Consider the following 14,396-nt stretch of genomic DNA (forward strand, 5'->3'; position numbering starts at 1 on the left):
ATCGCAATTTGATGCAAATTCAGGACCACGTAATTAACCCACGTTCAGAAGCTATGACTACATTCATTGCGGAATGATCGGAAAATATATTGGGAAGAATTTTAAGGAGGCAGTTAAACCTTAATCAGTGTAATCAGATAAAAACTGATAATTTATTTTCAAATTGGCGAAACATAATGAAACTTGGCAGATGCATGCAATGTCAACAGCAGTATTAATTTAGGTACTTTAAGCGAGGACCGCATACCTCCCGAGATCATAAAATAGTATAACCTACACTAAATTTTCATTGGAGGGTTGCTCCATGTGAAACCTGGAAGATTAGATTGCTTTTCCTTTCATGAGTCATAGGTTTTCAGTAATTTATGCATTTTCTGGATGACTGGGTTTATCAAGCTCTCCAACTGGACAATAGAGTGTCAACAAGTTCGTTTCTATAGAGACTTGTCCAATTTTGTTCTTAAAAAGGTTTTGCACGGCAGCCATGTTGCATGGTAGGAACAATAGATTCTTTCTTCTTTCTAATGCAAAACATTTTCATTGTTCCTGCCATGCAACATGGCTCCCGTGCAAAACCTCTTTAAGAACAAAATTGGACAAGTCTCTATAGAAACAAACTTGTTGACAGTGATCATTCGGTGCATAAAAATTAACGAAAATGAACTTTGTGTCACCTAGCACCGTTTCGCTTAATTAAGATATATCTACCGTTTTTGTCTTCAATAACGTCGAACGATACATTTATCTTAGGTTTCAATAGGATCATTACACTACGGCCGTTAGTGGAACCATGACTTGCCAGCCCATCCAGTTTCCTACAGTAATAAATTTTGGTGACACGAGTGCGTTTCTTGGAAAAAGATAACGTCAGGACCTTGTTGGTGAAGCCATCTAAATAGCTGTCACCATTTTGACGTTTTGTTCAACCCTCTGACATTCAGAGAGAGTACCTTACATTTCGTATTCGAAAACGAATTAATTTACGAATTTCGGTAAATGTAGTGCTCTTCTGGTTCGAGGTACTGGCTTAGAAAACAGTTTAACATAACGAAGAGTAACCTTATGAGAGTCAGCAAATGGTACTACTATTCGTACAAAAGTGCCGTAGAAATAATTAACGTATAGTAGTAGAAAACGAACAAAACACTAAATAACAAAAGCATTCAAACAAAAGTATACTTCACCCTACAGTAAATATTACCTGTTTCGAAGTCGGTCCTTAGACGCTTTAACAGAGGAGGACAAAAAATTAAATGTCTCTGGAACGAAATAGAAAACACCATTCTTCATCACTTTGAAAGGTCTTTAAAATAAGCAAAATATACTTTTTACTTCATAGGCACTTTAAACTTTATACATTTTACACTTCAACTAAAAAAAAAAAAACTTCTTGGTAAATATCGTATCAGTGGTCACAAAATAACCATTTCAACGTTGCTAAATCCTTAACGGAAGATTTTTGCATTGAGATGTAAGATTGGAATAATTAAAACAAAGAAAAAAACATAAACAATATTAAGGTTCGCGCGTATATATGGTGCGCTCATGCTTTACACGTAACAACCTATTGCACATATGCTGATTAGTTACGGTGGCTTGTTTCATTGATACATTGCGGAAAAAGTGTCGAAAGACGTTTCAAGTACCTCGCAAATTCCGTTATGGTATTTTTTTATTGCTGGTTTGAAATGCATTCATCAATGAAGCTCGTCTCTTTACCAGGGCTATAGCTACCATTTGTGCACGGTGAATTAATGTAAACAGCAATACCGCTTAGCTCCTTTGGTGGAAAATACGTGAAGGTGGTTTTTAATGATTGTGGACGGAAACACGTAAGTTCAAAGGACACTGAGTTGTTAATGATAGGGCTTTCTTTTGCGGCAGTCAAGAATAAAGTGTTAACAATTCAGCTTTAGTCCCTTCATTAAAATTTAGTCGGATTTCTTGTTTCAAGCGGTTAAATTCCTTTAATAATACTTTAGTAATTTTCCTCGTCACGCTTTTTCTCAGCTTTCCCTTTAAAGTAAGTGATAGTCTCAGCTCTTATTTCCATTTTAATTGGTTCCCAGTATAGTTTTTCATCTGTCACTTCATCGCAATTTGATGCAAATTCAGGACCAGGTAATTAACCCACCTTCAGAAGCTATGACTACATTCATTGCGGAATGATCGGAAAATATATTGGGAAGAATTTTAAGGAAGCAGTTTAATCAGATAAAAACTGATAATTTATTTTCAAGTTGGCGAAACATAATGAAACTTGGCAGATGCATGCAATGTCAACAGCAGTATTAATTTAGGTACTTTAAGCGAGGACCGCATACCTCCCGAGATCATAAAATAGTATAACCTACACTAAATTTTCATTGGAGGGTTGCTCCATGTGAAACCTGGAAGATTAGATTGCTTTTCTTTTCATGTGTCATAGGTTTTCAGTAATTTATGCATTTTCTGGATGACTGGGTTTATCAAGCTCTCCAACTGGACAATAGAGTGTCAACAAGTTCGTTTCTATAGAGACTTGTCCAATTTTGTTCTTAAAAAGGTTTTGCACGGCAGCCATGTTGCATGGTAGGAACAATAGATTCTTTCTTCTTTCTAATGCAAAACATTTTCATTATTCCTGCCATGCAACATGGCTCCCGTGCAAAACCTCTTTAAGAACAAAATTGGACAAGTCTCTATAGAAACGAACTTGTTGACACTGATCATTCGGTGCATAAAAATTAACGAAAATGAACTTTGTGTCATCTAGCACCGTTTCACTTAATTAAGATATCTACCGTTTTTGTCTTCAATAACGTCGAACGATACATTTATCTTAGGTTTCAATAGGATCATTACACTACGGCCGTTAGTGGAACCATGACTTGCCAGCCCATCCAGTTTCCTACAGTAATAAATTTTGGAGACACGAGCGCGTTTCTGGGAAAAAGATAACGTCAGGACCTTGAAGCCATCTAAATAGCTGTCACCATTTTGACGTTTTGTTCAACCCTCGTATTTCGTATTCGAAAACGAATTAATTTACGAATTTCGGTAAATGTAGTGCTCTTCTGGTTCGAGGTACTGGCTTAGAAAACAGTTTAACATAACGAAGAGTAACCTTATGAGAGTCAGCAAATGGTACTACTATTCGTACAAAAGTGCCGTAGAAATAATTAACGTATAGTAGTAGAAAACGAACAAAACACTAAATAACAAAAGCATTCAAACAAAAGTGTACTTCACCCTACAGTAAATATTACCTGTTTCGAAGTCGGTCCCTAGACGCTTTAACAGAGGAGGACAAAAAATTAAATATCTCTGGAACGAAAGAGGGTATTCCAAAATAAAAAACACCATTCTTCATCATTTTGAAAGGTCTTTAAAATAAGCAAAATATACTTTTTACTTCATAGGCACTTTAAACTTTATACATTTTACACTTCAACTAAAAAGAAAAAAAAACTTATTGGTAAATATCGTATCAGTGGTCACAAAATAACCATTTCAACGTTGCTAACTCCTTAACGGAAGTTTTTTGCATTGAGATGTAAGATTGGAATAATTAAAACAAAAAAAACATAAGCAATATTAAGGTTCACGCGTATATATGGCGCGCTCATGCTTTACACGTAACAATCTATTTGACATATGCTGATTCGTTACGGTGGCTTGTTTCATTAATACATTGCGGAAAAAGTGTCGAAAGACTTTTCAAGTACCTCGTAAATTCCGTAATGGTATTTTTTTATTGCTGGTTTGAAATGCATTCATCAATGAAGCTCGTCTCTTTACCAGGGCTATAGCTACCATTTGTGCACGGTGAATTAATGTAAACAGCAATACCGCTTAGCTCCTTTGGTGGAAAATACGTGAAGGTGGTTTTTAATGATTGTGGACGGAAACACGAAAGTTCAAAGGACACTGACTTGTTAATGATAGGGCTTTCTTTTGCGGCAGTCAAGGATAAAGTGTTAACAAAAGAAAATATTTTTTCCGCAATGACTGAATTTATTTATTGTTTCAACTCACACTACAGATGCCCACTCTAATGACTGGATCTAACCCAACTGGCGTTGAAAACAAGTCGTCCTCCTGAGTTTCACCATGCAGAGAATTATCTTTCTTCTTTTCTGCTTCGTCCTTCCAAGAGTAGTGAGATCCGCTTCTGAAATTGCTGAAGGTATTTTTCAAAGTACAAGTTTGTTTTCACCAAATCCATTAAGATACTTACTATTTAATTCGATTTCGAAAAGACAGGAGAATATATTTTTGTTCGGGGCTTGTAGTGGTCCGAATCTAGGGGTACAGTTGCATATGCTAAATTTAATCCTTTTTCTTTTTGATTTGCTTCTTTAAAACGGTTTTGGGGAGTGAAAAAAAAACCTAACTTAAAGGGCTTTGGGGTAAATCAATACCAACATCGCTTTTAAGGAACACAGAGGATAGATTTGTGTTCTGTATAGTTATCATAAGGAGTCAGGGGATTCTATTTTCCTATTGGAAAATTTCAAGGTCTCTTCTCTACTTTTCGTTTATGTCAGAATGAACATGATGGTACAGAGATTTTATCATTCAAAATGTCGGTGGCCAATAGCTCAATTCAAGCTGAAAAGAAGTGTCTCCCAACTCCTCATTAACAAGAGCGCTCCTTTCCTGTCAGAGTATTTGAATTCATACAAAGGAAAATAATACTTTCTCGAGGACATCAGAAATTTGCCTGTTTTAGACGACGGTATCATTATCCTTTTCTGGTGTTGCATAATCTCTTATTTTGATGTCACACGCCCATTGGATCGATAGTTTTTCCGCTTTGAGAAATTAATGCAATTTCGTTAAGTTCTTCAGAAATTCCGCTGTCTATCAAATGAAGCGATTCATACTTGGTGTTTGTAATATTTGGCATTAATAATAATAATTAATAACTATTTTATTCAAATCATGATAATTTCCTTCCGGTTGTAAAAGATTGTAACAGCGATGAGACATTGTTCTCCAATATGGCTTTGAAGAATAACTTGTTTATTTCATGAGATGTTAAAATTAAATAAGTGGATGAGCGGTCACGGATGAAGGCAAGACCGTTTTAAGGTGAAATTTTGATTCGACCAGCAGTCAGTTTAATCCAATGGAGGTTCACTGCAAACATGGCACAGAACAAGACTCCCTCAGATGAAGAGGGTTCGACGAGTTTTTTTCTGGAAAGCACTTTGAGCCCACGAACAGGGGAACAGAATACAATACAAGTGCAGATCTCATAGAAAACAAGATAAAAAAACATTAGTACATATTTACAGATAAGGTAACAGTTCGGAACTAACATCGGGAACTAGAGAACAAAAGCAAGCTTTTAAGAAACAACAACGGCCAACCGCAGAAAAGTTCTACGAAACATCATTTGCTCAACGTTTTGGTGTGTTGATGACCAAAGAACCCTTTTGCTGTTACACACAAACTTCAATCACACTCGGGAAAGCACTCTTACAAAATCCCTCGAGTACCAAGATTTTGCAACTGATTAAAACCCTTGTATATTGCTTAGCTTCGGCAAAACAAAATATCATGGCAAACTAGATCGATGATCGGCTATTTGTACTGACTATTTACAAAACTGTTTTCTTTCTTGTCACAATAACTACACCTTCTTCACTTTCAAGACACACTCACTTATGCAATTATAAAATATCATAAATGATAAACGTCTTGGAACAGCTCCTAGCGTGGTCTCAATTCCCGCAAGAAAGTATATTTTCGTTTTTTTTTTTTTTTTTTTTTTGCAGCCCAATGGAGGCATGTTTGAACGCCCACTCGTGTAAGAGACAAGTGTGTTGTGTTGCGCATGTTACAATTGTCCATTGCGGAAAGTTTTCAGCTCAGTACTAGTGGTGTCATGACGTCCGATACGTTTGTTTCACTTTGTTTATGTCCCGCTTGTTTTCTCTATTGAGAAAAATGACGATCTAGTTGAAAACGCTACAAATCCAAGCAACTCAAACTCTTGTGGATTTCTTTGCATGACGATAACCATTGTTGTCCTTCACGTCATCCAGTTTACATTTTTTTACTCTCGACTGCTCATGCGAAATATTTCATGATGTATGCTTTCATGTCCAGCATTCACATACACAGATACGAGAGGCCTCAAAGTTGTCGCTCAAGTTCTGTAAGTTTTCCATGAACTCTCTAACAAACCGAAATGGTTTCTGACTATTGATGGTCAGAGGAATTCTAATTCTGGGTTGCGGCTGTCATAGCTATTGGCCAAGAAAGGTCGCCTCACATTCTCAGAAATGAGCTAATTATTGTCAGCACATGCTCTAAGCACCGCATACCTACTTGTAGGTGTAACTATGCTGGCTTTGTTTGTACCAATACACACCTGACTTTGCCCTACACAAACTAAAACGATACCGCTTGTATAGTAGAGGGCTGTGTGGAAAGCATTCGCGACCTTGAACTTAACATCCGTTTTCGCACACAGCAAATAGAGTCTTGCAAAAATAATGGACAATGTGAACTGGGGGGCAGGAGAGTAAGGACGATACACTGAGCTCCGGGGAGAACGCAACACATTTGCAGAACATGTGTACTAAACAGAGTACAATACGCAGAGAGCGAACTCGCAGTGAACGTCGATAACACAAGGATTTTGTAATGCGTAGAAGAACCAACCCTTCAAGGTCACTCACGTATGCTTTCTACACATATGAAGATGATCTATGGCTGTTAATTATTGAGTCGCGTATATCTGAAAGACGAGCCCGTAAAGTTGGCTCATAGAATACTTGAGTGTTGCCTAAATGAAGCGACTTGGTATCACTAGCCAGACTAACCACTCGAAAACATGACGCCAGCAATCCGTTTGATAATAGTTAGTTTTGGGTCGTTTTGGGAACATGGAAGTCACTCATCTTGTCTTAGGACGAGTGATCTGATGTCACAAGCGAGACCACTGCTCGAAAACAACATGAAGCCAGATGCTATGATTTATAGCTGTTAATTCATTCATTACTCCGTTAAAAAAAATTACAGAAAATGTCTGCTTAAAACTATTGCTTTCTGCCGAAATGAAGCATTGCGATTAACGACGTGGTATCACTTCCGCCACAAGTGATACCACGGAGCCTGGTACTCGAAAAGAATATGGCGTCAGCAATCTGTTTCATTGGCTTTCTTAGAGTAGATAGAACATTGAAATCACGTTCCAACCTATGTTTCTCTTGGATGATCTAAATGCGTTTCAACGCATAATTATGATAAGGGTGGATTTCTATTAAAAGTGTGATTACCCATCACCTTGTATTTCTGTGTCAATAGCAGGCCACAATTCGACTATTCTAGCTCATCCAGGTAGGATGCAACATTTCAGGCTTAAATTTTTCTAAAAGGTAAAAGGTAACACAAAGAGCTTTTAGCCCCCTTTCCCAAATTTATCACTTCTTCATTAAAACATGTGTCCCTAAAAACGCTAACTGATGAAATATGTATATAATATAAGCCGTAAGGAAGCAATTTATTATTATATCAATAACTTTTACTTCTGATCTCTCGGGGCTGACAGTATGGTCAGCACACCACTCAATAAATCATTGCTTGAATAACATTAATTCAGTTGTTGAAGTGAAATAATGGCCATCTACGTTAACTTGGCGCCATTACATGAGTCTAAAAAGGTACATATAATTAATTAATTAATTAGCATGGGTGGTTGGCTGGGTTTCTATAAATTTTGAAATGTCATTACTCATCATCTTCTATTTCTGCGTCAACAGGAGGTCACAATTCCAGTATTCCAACTCATCCAGGTAGGATAACCTTTCAGGCTTAATTTTCTATAACAGATATGGGATAGCAAAAACAGTTTTTAACCCCCTCTACTGATCTACTAAATTAATCACTAGTTCATTAAAACATGCATGCTTCCGTAAAAGCGATCTTCTAAAGAAATTGTTCAAATTTGCATATCATAGGTCAGAAGGGAACAATTTATTATAGTACCAATAACGTCTACTTCTTTCTTGGGAGTGACAGCGAGGTCGTCGTGTCACTCAATAAATCTGTCCCTAAATAATATTAATTCATCCTTCGACGCCTAAAAGAAATAGCCATCTTAGGTAAAGTTGCCACTGTTGATGCAAAAGATGCAAACAAGAGGGAGAGTAAGAGTAACTTACTTTAGTACCGTGGGCTAAAAGGCTTTTTTTTTATTATATCAGATAAGCATGTCATTCATTTCTAAGCAGAACTTTTGGAAAAACGCATGTGGCACTTTGTACATAAAACGACAAAAGTGCGCTGTGTGAGTATCCCACTGAATAGTGCACAAAATCCACACCTTGCGCAGTGATTGATTTAAATTTCTCATTTGTTGACAAAAATTGCAGCTATCAATGTCACTTGTGGCCAGAATAGAATGTCCATCACCATTCCAAAGACCCTTCTTCCTGGCATAGACCAAGAACACCTTCGTCTCTCCAACCTGAGCTGTGGAGCCACAGAGGCAGAGACTAGCTTTACTCTTCTCACGGAACTGACAGCATGTCACACAAAAAGCAAACACACCAGAAATTTTGTGGTTTACTCCAACAAGGTGGAGGAGATTCCCATCGGACCAAATCAAATTATCACTCGTGTACGTGAAGTGGAAATCCCATTTAGCTGTTACTACTCAAACACTGGGGTTGTGTCCGCTGTTGGCCTCAAAGTTGAGAGCAGAAAAATAATTTTCTCACGTAGGGGATTTGGAAAATTTGTTCTGGAAATGAAGATATTTCCAACTAAAGATTTCCAAAACAAGATCAGGAAGAATGCGTTCCCCTTTGTGGTGGAACTAAGGCAAATATTGTACGTGGAGGTCAGCGTGGAATCGGACGACAGTCGATTATCTATCTTGGCAGAAACGTGCTTTGCGACTCCAGATCCTGACCCAACCAAGGAGGGATTGAAATACACCTTTATTGACCATGGGTAAATGATTCACTGTCCTGCCTACCTCTACCATTCTTTAAAAAATAATAATAGTAATTAAGTTACTGTGCTATTGGGGTAAGTGGTAGTAATTTCTATCTATGATCAAGTTACGAGGGCGCGCTGTATATGAAGTTATAATCATTTTATATCCAACAAACCCGAGTAGAATAATTGTTTTATTAAAAACTCCAGGGTCAACAATTCTTCCACTGAAGCACCGATTTCTGCCTCGGATATTTCCGGTCGAAAACGGCTGTTGTCTGCCATTATTTTTTTTTCTCAGAGCTTCAAAAATGCTTTCAGCTCACTTTATTGCTGACACGTTCCTTGACCATATTAAGTACAGCAGGTATATGAACTAATAGCCTGTATCCGGCGGGCCAATGAAAATGCTGGAAATCCGATATCTGTAGTTCAGTTTTTAATAATTACAATTGTTATATAGCACTCTCATTGGTTACTTCGAGGTCACGTGACATCTAACAATAAAACTGTTTCCCGCCAAAACTCTCTGAGCGGGCAACAGTGCAAAATTTATGACGTCGGAGGTTAACAGTGCACTGCTACCCGCAAATGTTGACCGACGACCACCTTTGCTGTCGCCTTTGCATGTCTTTCTTTTTGTGCTATATAACAAATCACTTAATGACTGGTGCCTCGGGAAAAAGTTAATTTTGTTTCGCTCGACTGTCGGAGGCAGTGTGGCCCAGTGGTTAGGGCGCTTGCCTTGAGATCCGGAGATCCCGGGTTCAAGACCCGCTCTGACCACTCGTTGAATTTGATCGTGGTAGTCCCTGGTTCAACTTCCCAGCCGCACTTGTAAATAGCCAACTGGTTTGCCTCCAGCCAGTTGGGTTTCTTAACAGTTGTTGTTGTTCTGTTCTGTCGTTTCGTTGTGTTTCATTGGCCCTGAAAAGCCCCTGTGGGGAGCGGTCAATTAAGTATGTATGGTATTATTATTATATTCTCGGAAAACAAAATCATCTGTTTCCCTCGGGACCAGTCATTAAGATTTTAATATTGTAGGATATAATCACTTATGTTCAGAAATGTACCTAATTAGATGGACGCCCAATTTTGACATCCAACATGAGGTGTCCCCTTTGAGTCTAAGCATTTTCTTTGCCCATTTCCAACAATAACGTAAGGGTAAAAGTTAGTGTTATTTTTAGCTTAGAGTAAATGCAGCTGTTTATCCTTGCTTGAGGAGCTGCATTTGGGGGACACTTTGTGACGTTATTTGTCTGTATTCCGAGACACGAGTGATGTTGAAGTTGGAGAGAAGAGCAAGGGGACTCTTCGTGACGCTTATTGAAACCCCCTTGCATCTAATTAGGGGGGATTTCTGGACATAAAATGTTTAACTAAAACTATAATAGACTTTTTACGCAATCGTAATTTTTAAGTACAGCTAGAACGGCAAGATGTATGTATCTTTGTATCTTTAAATTGTAATGCAAAACCCAATCGTTGTTTCTTGCCTTTCATACCAGCACAGTTCCATCAGTGGCAAACCAATCATGTTACTTCATATTATATGCAATCAATTGTCCCATATTTTCTTCCCTTTTAGCTGCCCAGTGGATGTAGATGACACCGTTCAATTCTTACCAACTACTGATTCTCGCACTAAAAGGTATGAAATCGAAGCCTTCAGTTTTGTTGGAGATCATCAGTTCGTTTACATGCATTGCAAAGTAAGGATATGCAACGCTTCAGATCCTCACTCACGATGCGCGAAGGGCTGCATTCCGCCGCGGGAAAGGAGGTCTCTCAACGCAGTGTCTCAAAGTAAGGACGAGGAGGCGTATTTGGCTGAAGGACCATTTATGCGTGGAGATGGAGACGAAGACGAGACAAAGGACATCGAAACGGAAAAGGACATCAGAGTTGAAGAAACAAGTGGTGAGTTGGTCAGTCAGTGTACAGTTATGCTCTCTGCAGATACGTGCAAAGACAGTAACAGGCGAAGGAGTAATTAATATTTTCTCCATACGTATGGAAAAGTCGAAATAGGAACCTGAAAATTCCCAAAATCTCTACGATGAAAATGTAAAGAAAAGAAAAAAAGCGTAGGGCAAGCAAACAATGTCGGCCCCAATTGCTCTTGTTTCAGTTTTTTGAGGCATCAGGGTTTCTGTATCGTATGATAGAAGGAAAAGATATTAAGGGGCAAAGAGGGTATTTTTTATCGGTCTTTCTTGAATTCAAGTTTAAATTTCAAAGGAGTGTTTACACCAATCAAGTAAGATGAATCCTCATCACATAAGAGAGCCTAAAATTACAATTGTTGTTTTTCTACAGCAATGCATTCCACACTTGTTGCAGCAATGGCTGTGATGGCGGTCGCCTGCGTATTGGGCGTGTCATACTTTGCGTTGGAGAAGAGAAAGCAGAGGGCATTGCACCAGTACCAACGACTCACTCTTCCTTCCGACGATTAATCACTGCCGATTGAGTTTCGTCACTTTTAAGGAGCAGTGAAGATGCCTTTTGCCGTTTTTGCTCACGCAAAACTTATCAGTTATTGGCGATATTGTATTTTTAGTTATTTCCTTTGTTTATGGCAAGCAAGTATAAGTTCCACCCAAAGCACGTGATCTTGAAGCGTGTAACTTGCAACTCTTTTCCTTGGAACACAGGTGTGGGTTTTAGGCCATCAATTTTATGCCCAAATATGGACAAAAATAAGATGGAAGCTGCACGCGCCGGAAATGCACGAGCTACGTCACATCCAAATAAGGAAATTTTTAACTGAAAAAAAAAAAAGAAAATCTAGCTCTGAACCAGTGATTTAAAACGCTTCAAGGTCATGCGCCTCTGGTTCTACAGTGTCCCTTTTGTAATCTCATCTTTTTTCCATTTGGTTGTGAACACAATTGCGCTAAGGAAAAAAGATTAAGGGCTCATTTTCGATAAAAGAATAACATCGTTACGATACTCGTATATTATACAATACTTGGTGTCGACGTTATTCTGTCGAGGTCTGACTTCTGAAATGAACGCCCCGTGGCCACTGAACGCGATTTGACCCCGTTATCGAAAGAACAGTTCTTCTTTCGCACACCGTAAACAGATAAATCAGTACGTCTTGGAGTTTTCTTCTTGTCTCAAAGTTATTTAGTTTTTATGTTATTGTTAGCATACGTTGAATAAAAGTCTTTGAAAAGCGACTGAGATAATTTATGTGAAACTTCCTACCTCCCGCGTTTTGTTTTTGAATGTTTCAGAATAGTCTTTATTACAAACTGCAATATTGCACCGAGGGCTAGAATTTCCTGTTGGTGGCTTCGTTGAAACTTCTTCATTTATGGGTCTCTTTGCATGGTGTGAGTCATCAAATTGGTTTATAATGCAATCAACTTCGTTTCCTCCGCCATTAATAAGTTGCTGCTGGTTATCATTAGGGGCTTGCCTTTTCTGACAGAAGTAAATTACCAAGGGACCAGCAATTGAAAGAAGCGATAATGCACCAATGGGTATCCAGTAAGTTAAACGGAAGACGTCAGGGGGGACAGCTGAAGAGAAAATAACAAAATAATCTCTCAATAATACGAACAACAGAGCCCTTTTTAAAACAAAAAGTACGACACAGATTAAAGTACCTAAAACTCAGATATTATCTGTTGATAAAATGGATCCTTCCATCAAGAGCAGACAATTTACAGTGTGATCGTTGTGTGCAATTACTTTCAAGTATGAACTAAAGAATTGAAATGTAGGCTCACATTTTACGGAAATCTCACTTTCATGTTGGGTAAAGTTACTAAAACTGAGATCAGAGTATTTATACGATGCACTTGAACAACACAAATTACTTGACTTTAAGGGTGACTTCCGCTCAGATTGTCGAAATGTCAGTCAATGTCACCAACAACAGTCCGCCTTCTCAGGACTACTCTCACCCAGACGATCTTAAGTGTTTGTATCACAAAAAAATGAAGTTTCGAATCGCTCAATTTCACTTACAAATTCCCCGGGCGCCGTTACCTTGACTAAATGTGACGTTCAGGTTGTCCTATTGTTCTGACGCGAGAGGCTTTTGAGTAATAACGGTAGGGAAACCATAGACCTCTTTCATAATGGCCGCCACATAAAATGTTTTTTGTTCTTGTTGTTTTTTTTTTTTCAAAATGAGGGCAGTAGGTATAATAAACATAAATACAAGGAATACAGAGGTCATCGCTCTTTATGGTCTACAGAGTGTTTTCACGTAACGTCACGGCGGCATGTTCGTGTTCCTGAGCAATGGAACGGCGGCCACGATGGTGTTCCAAACCAATTCCCCGGGAATTGAGCGCTATTATCATGCAAACGTTTTCTTGTTTCGGTGGAAAAACAAGGTTATTGATCCCGTGAGTGAAAACACTCTATAACACGTCACAATTATTCAAGATTACGGCACCCGTGAAATTTGAAAACAATGACGCGATTCTTAAATTCATCTATTTCAGATACAAACGCTTCCTTTGGAACTCTGTCAAACAAATTTGAATGTAGACATTACTTCGTGGATTGAGGTTCCCTTTATGCAGCAGCTTCAACTTAGGGTGTTGCCAGCAGTTACGTCACAAAGAGAAAGGCGACATTTCACGCTTGCGCAGTATTAGTTCATCGTGAGACCTTAGCCGCGTGCTGCGATATCATTTACAAGTGAGATTTCTCATCCTACATTTTTGGTAGTAGCCCAGAAGTCTCGTTGTACAATAATTACGTATGATGTTTATCACGAAAGCTGTTCCTTTTATAAAGCTTGTTTTCACCGGGAACGCAAACATAAGCACATTCCCCATAAGCAGACGCGTGGCTTTCTGTTAATTAAAAAAAAGAAAATTATTCATGAGCGAAACAGCCTATTAGATCACCAACAATACGTCACGTGCATGAGCTTTAAACAGTACTTAGTGTCTTTTGTCCTAACTAAAGTTACTAATGATAAGAACGCGATCGAGTGTGGGTTGCTTGTGCGTATGCTTGTGCCGCCATTTAGAACCAGCCCATAATATGGGCGATTCGCGAGTTACGTAATTCGCATCAAAAATAAGAACATTATAAATAAATAAATGACAGCGAAACAAGCTAATTAGACACTGATATAATAGACAAAGGAACTGAATTTATTACTTACGCCTCGCACTAAAAGAAGCAAACAACCAAACAAATAGCAACCGCGCTTAGAGATGAAAAAAGACCGATAAACAATGATAAGCTCATCAAACAGCAATGATGGGTGAAAACGAAATCATACGACCAAGTATGTACCCAAAACAGGTGTTCGAATAGATTTTTATGTTTCATGCTTGAAATCTCTTTTCTGTTATGAAGTGAAATCTCAAAGAATTTCGGAAAACCGATGCAAAAATGACGTGAAACAAGAAAATACCGTGTTTTATTCTCTTTCGCATCCCTATGTAATTCTGCATTGAAATGGCACGATGAAG

At 38.3% G+C, this 14,396-nt stretch overlaps 2 protein-coding genes across 3 annotated transcripts in view; one reads left to right on the top strand and one right to left on the bottom strand.

Annotated features, from left to right (window-relative positions):
• The window catches only part of LOC138052328 (uncharacterized), a 45,728-nt gene that overhangs the window by 1,797 nt on the left and 29,535 nt on the right, over nt 1-14,396 (bottom strand). For both annotated transcript variants that reach the window (XM_068898748.1, XM_068898747.1), the window contains exons 7-8: nt 12,157-12,473; nt 1,202-1,259 (exon numbers count right to left, since the gene is read on the bottom strand). In XM_068898748.1, the coding sequence (XP_068754849.1) occupies nt 1,202-1,259; nt 12,157-12,473 (375 nt within the window). The remainder of the gene's footprint in view (nt 1-1,201; nt 1,260-12,156; nt 12,474-14,396) is intronic.
• On the top strand, nt 4,010-12,128 carry LOC138052327 (ZP domain-containing protein-like). The gene is made up of 5 exons (XM_068898746.1): nt 4,010-4,168; nt 7,758-7,790; nt 8,370-8,952; nt 10,529-10,860; nt 11,260-12,128. The coding sequence occupies exons 1-5, from the start codon at nt 4,093-4,095 to the stop codon at nt 11,397-11,399; spliced, it is 1,164 nt and encodes a 387-aa protein (XP_068754847.1). The 5' UTR covers nt 4,010-4,092; the 3' UTR covers nt 11,400-12,128.

The sequence above is a fragment of the Montipora capricornis genome, chromosome 6 (assembly GCF_036669925.1).
Source record: "Montipora capricornis isolate CH-2021 chromosome 6, ASM3666992v2, whole genome shotgun sequence".
Taxonomy (NCBI): Eukaryota; Metazoa; Cnidaria; class Anthozoa; order Scleractinia; family Acroporidae; genus Montipora; species Montipora capricornis.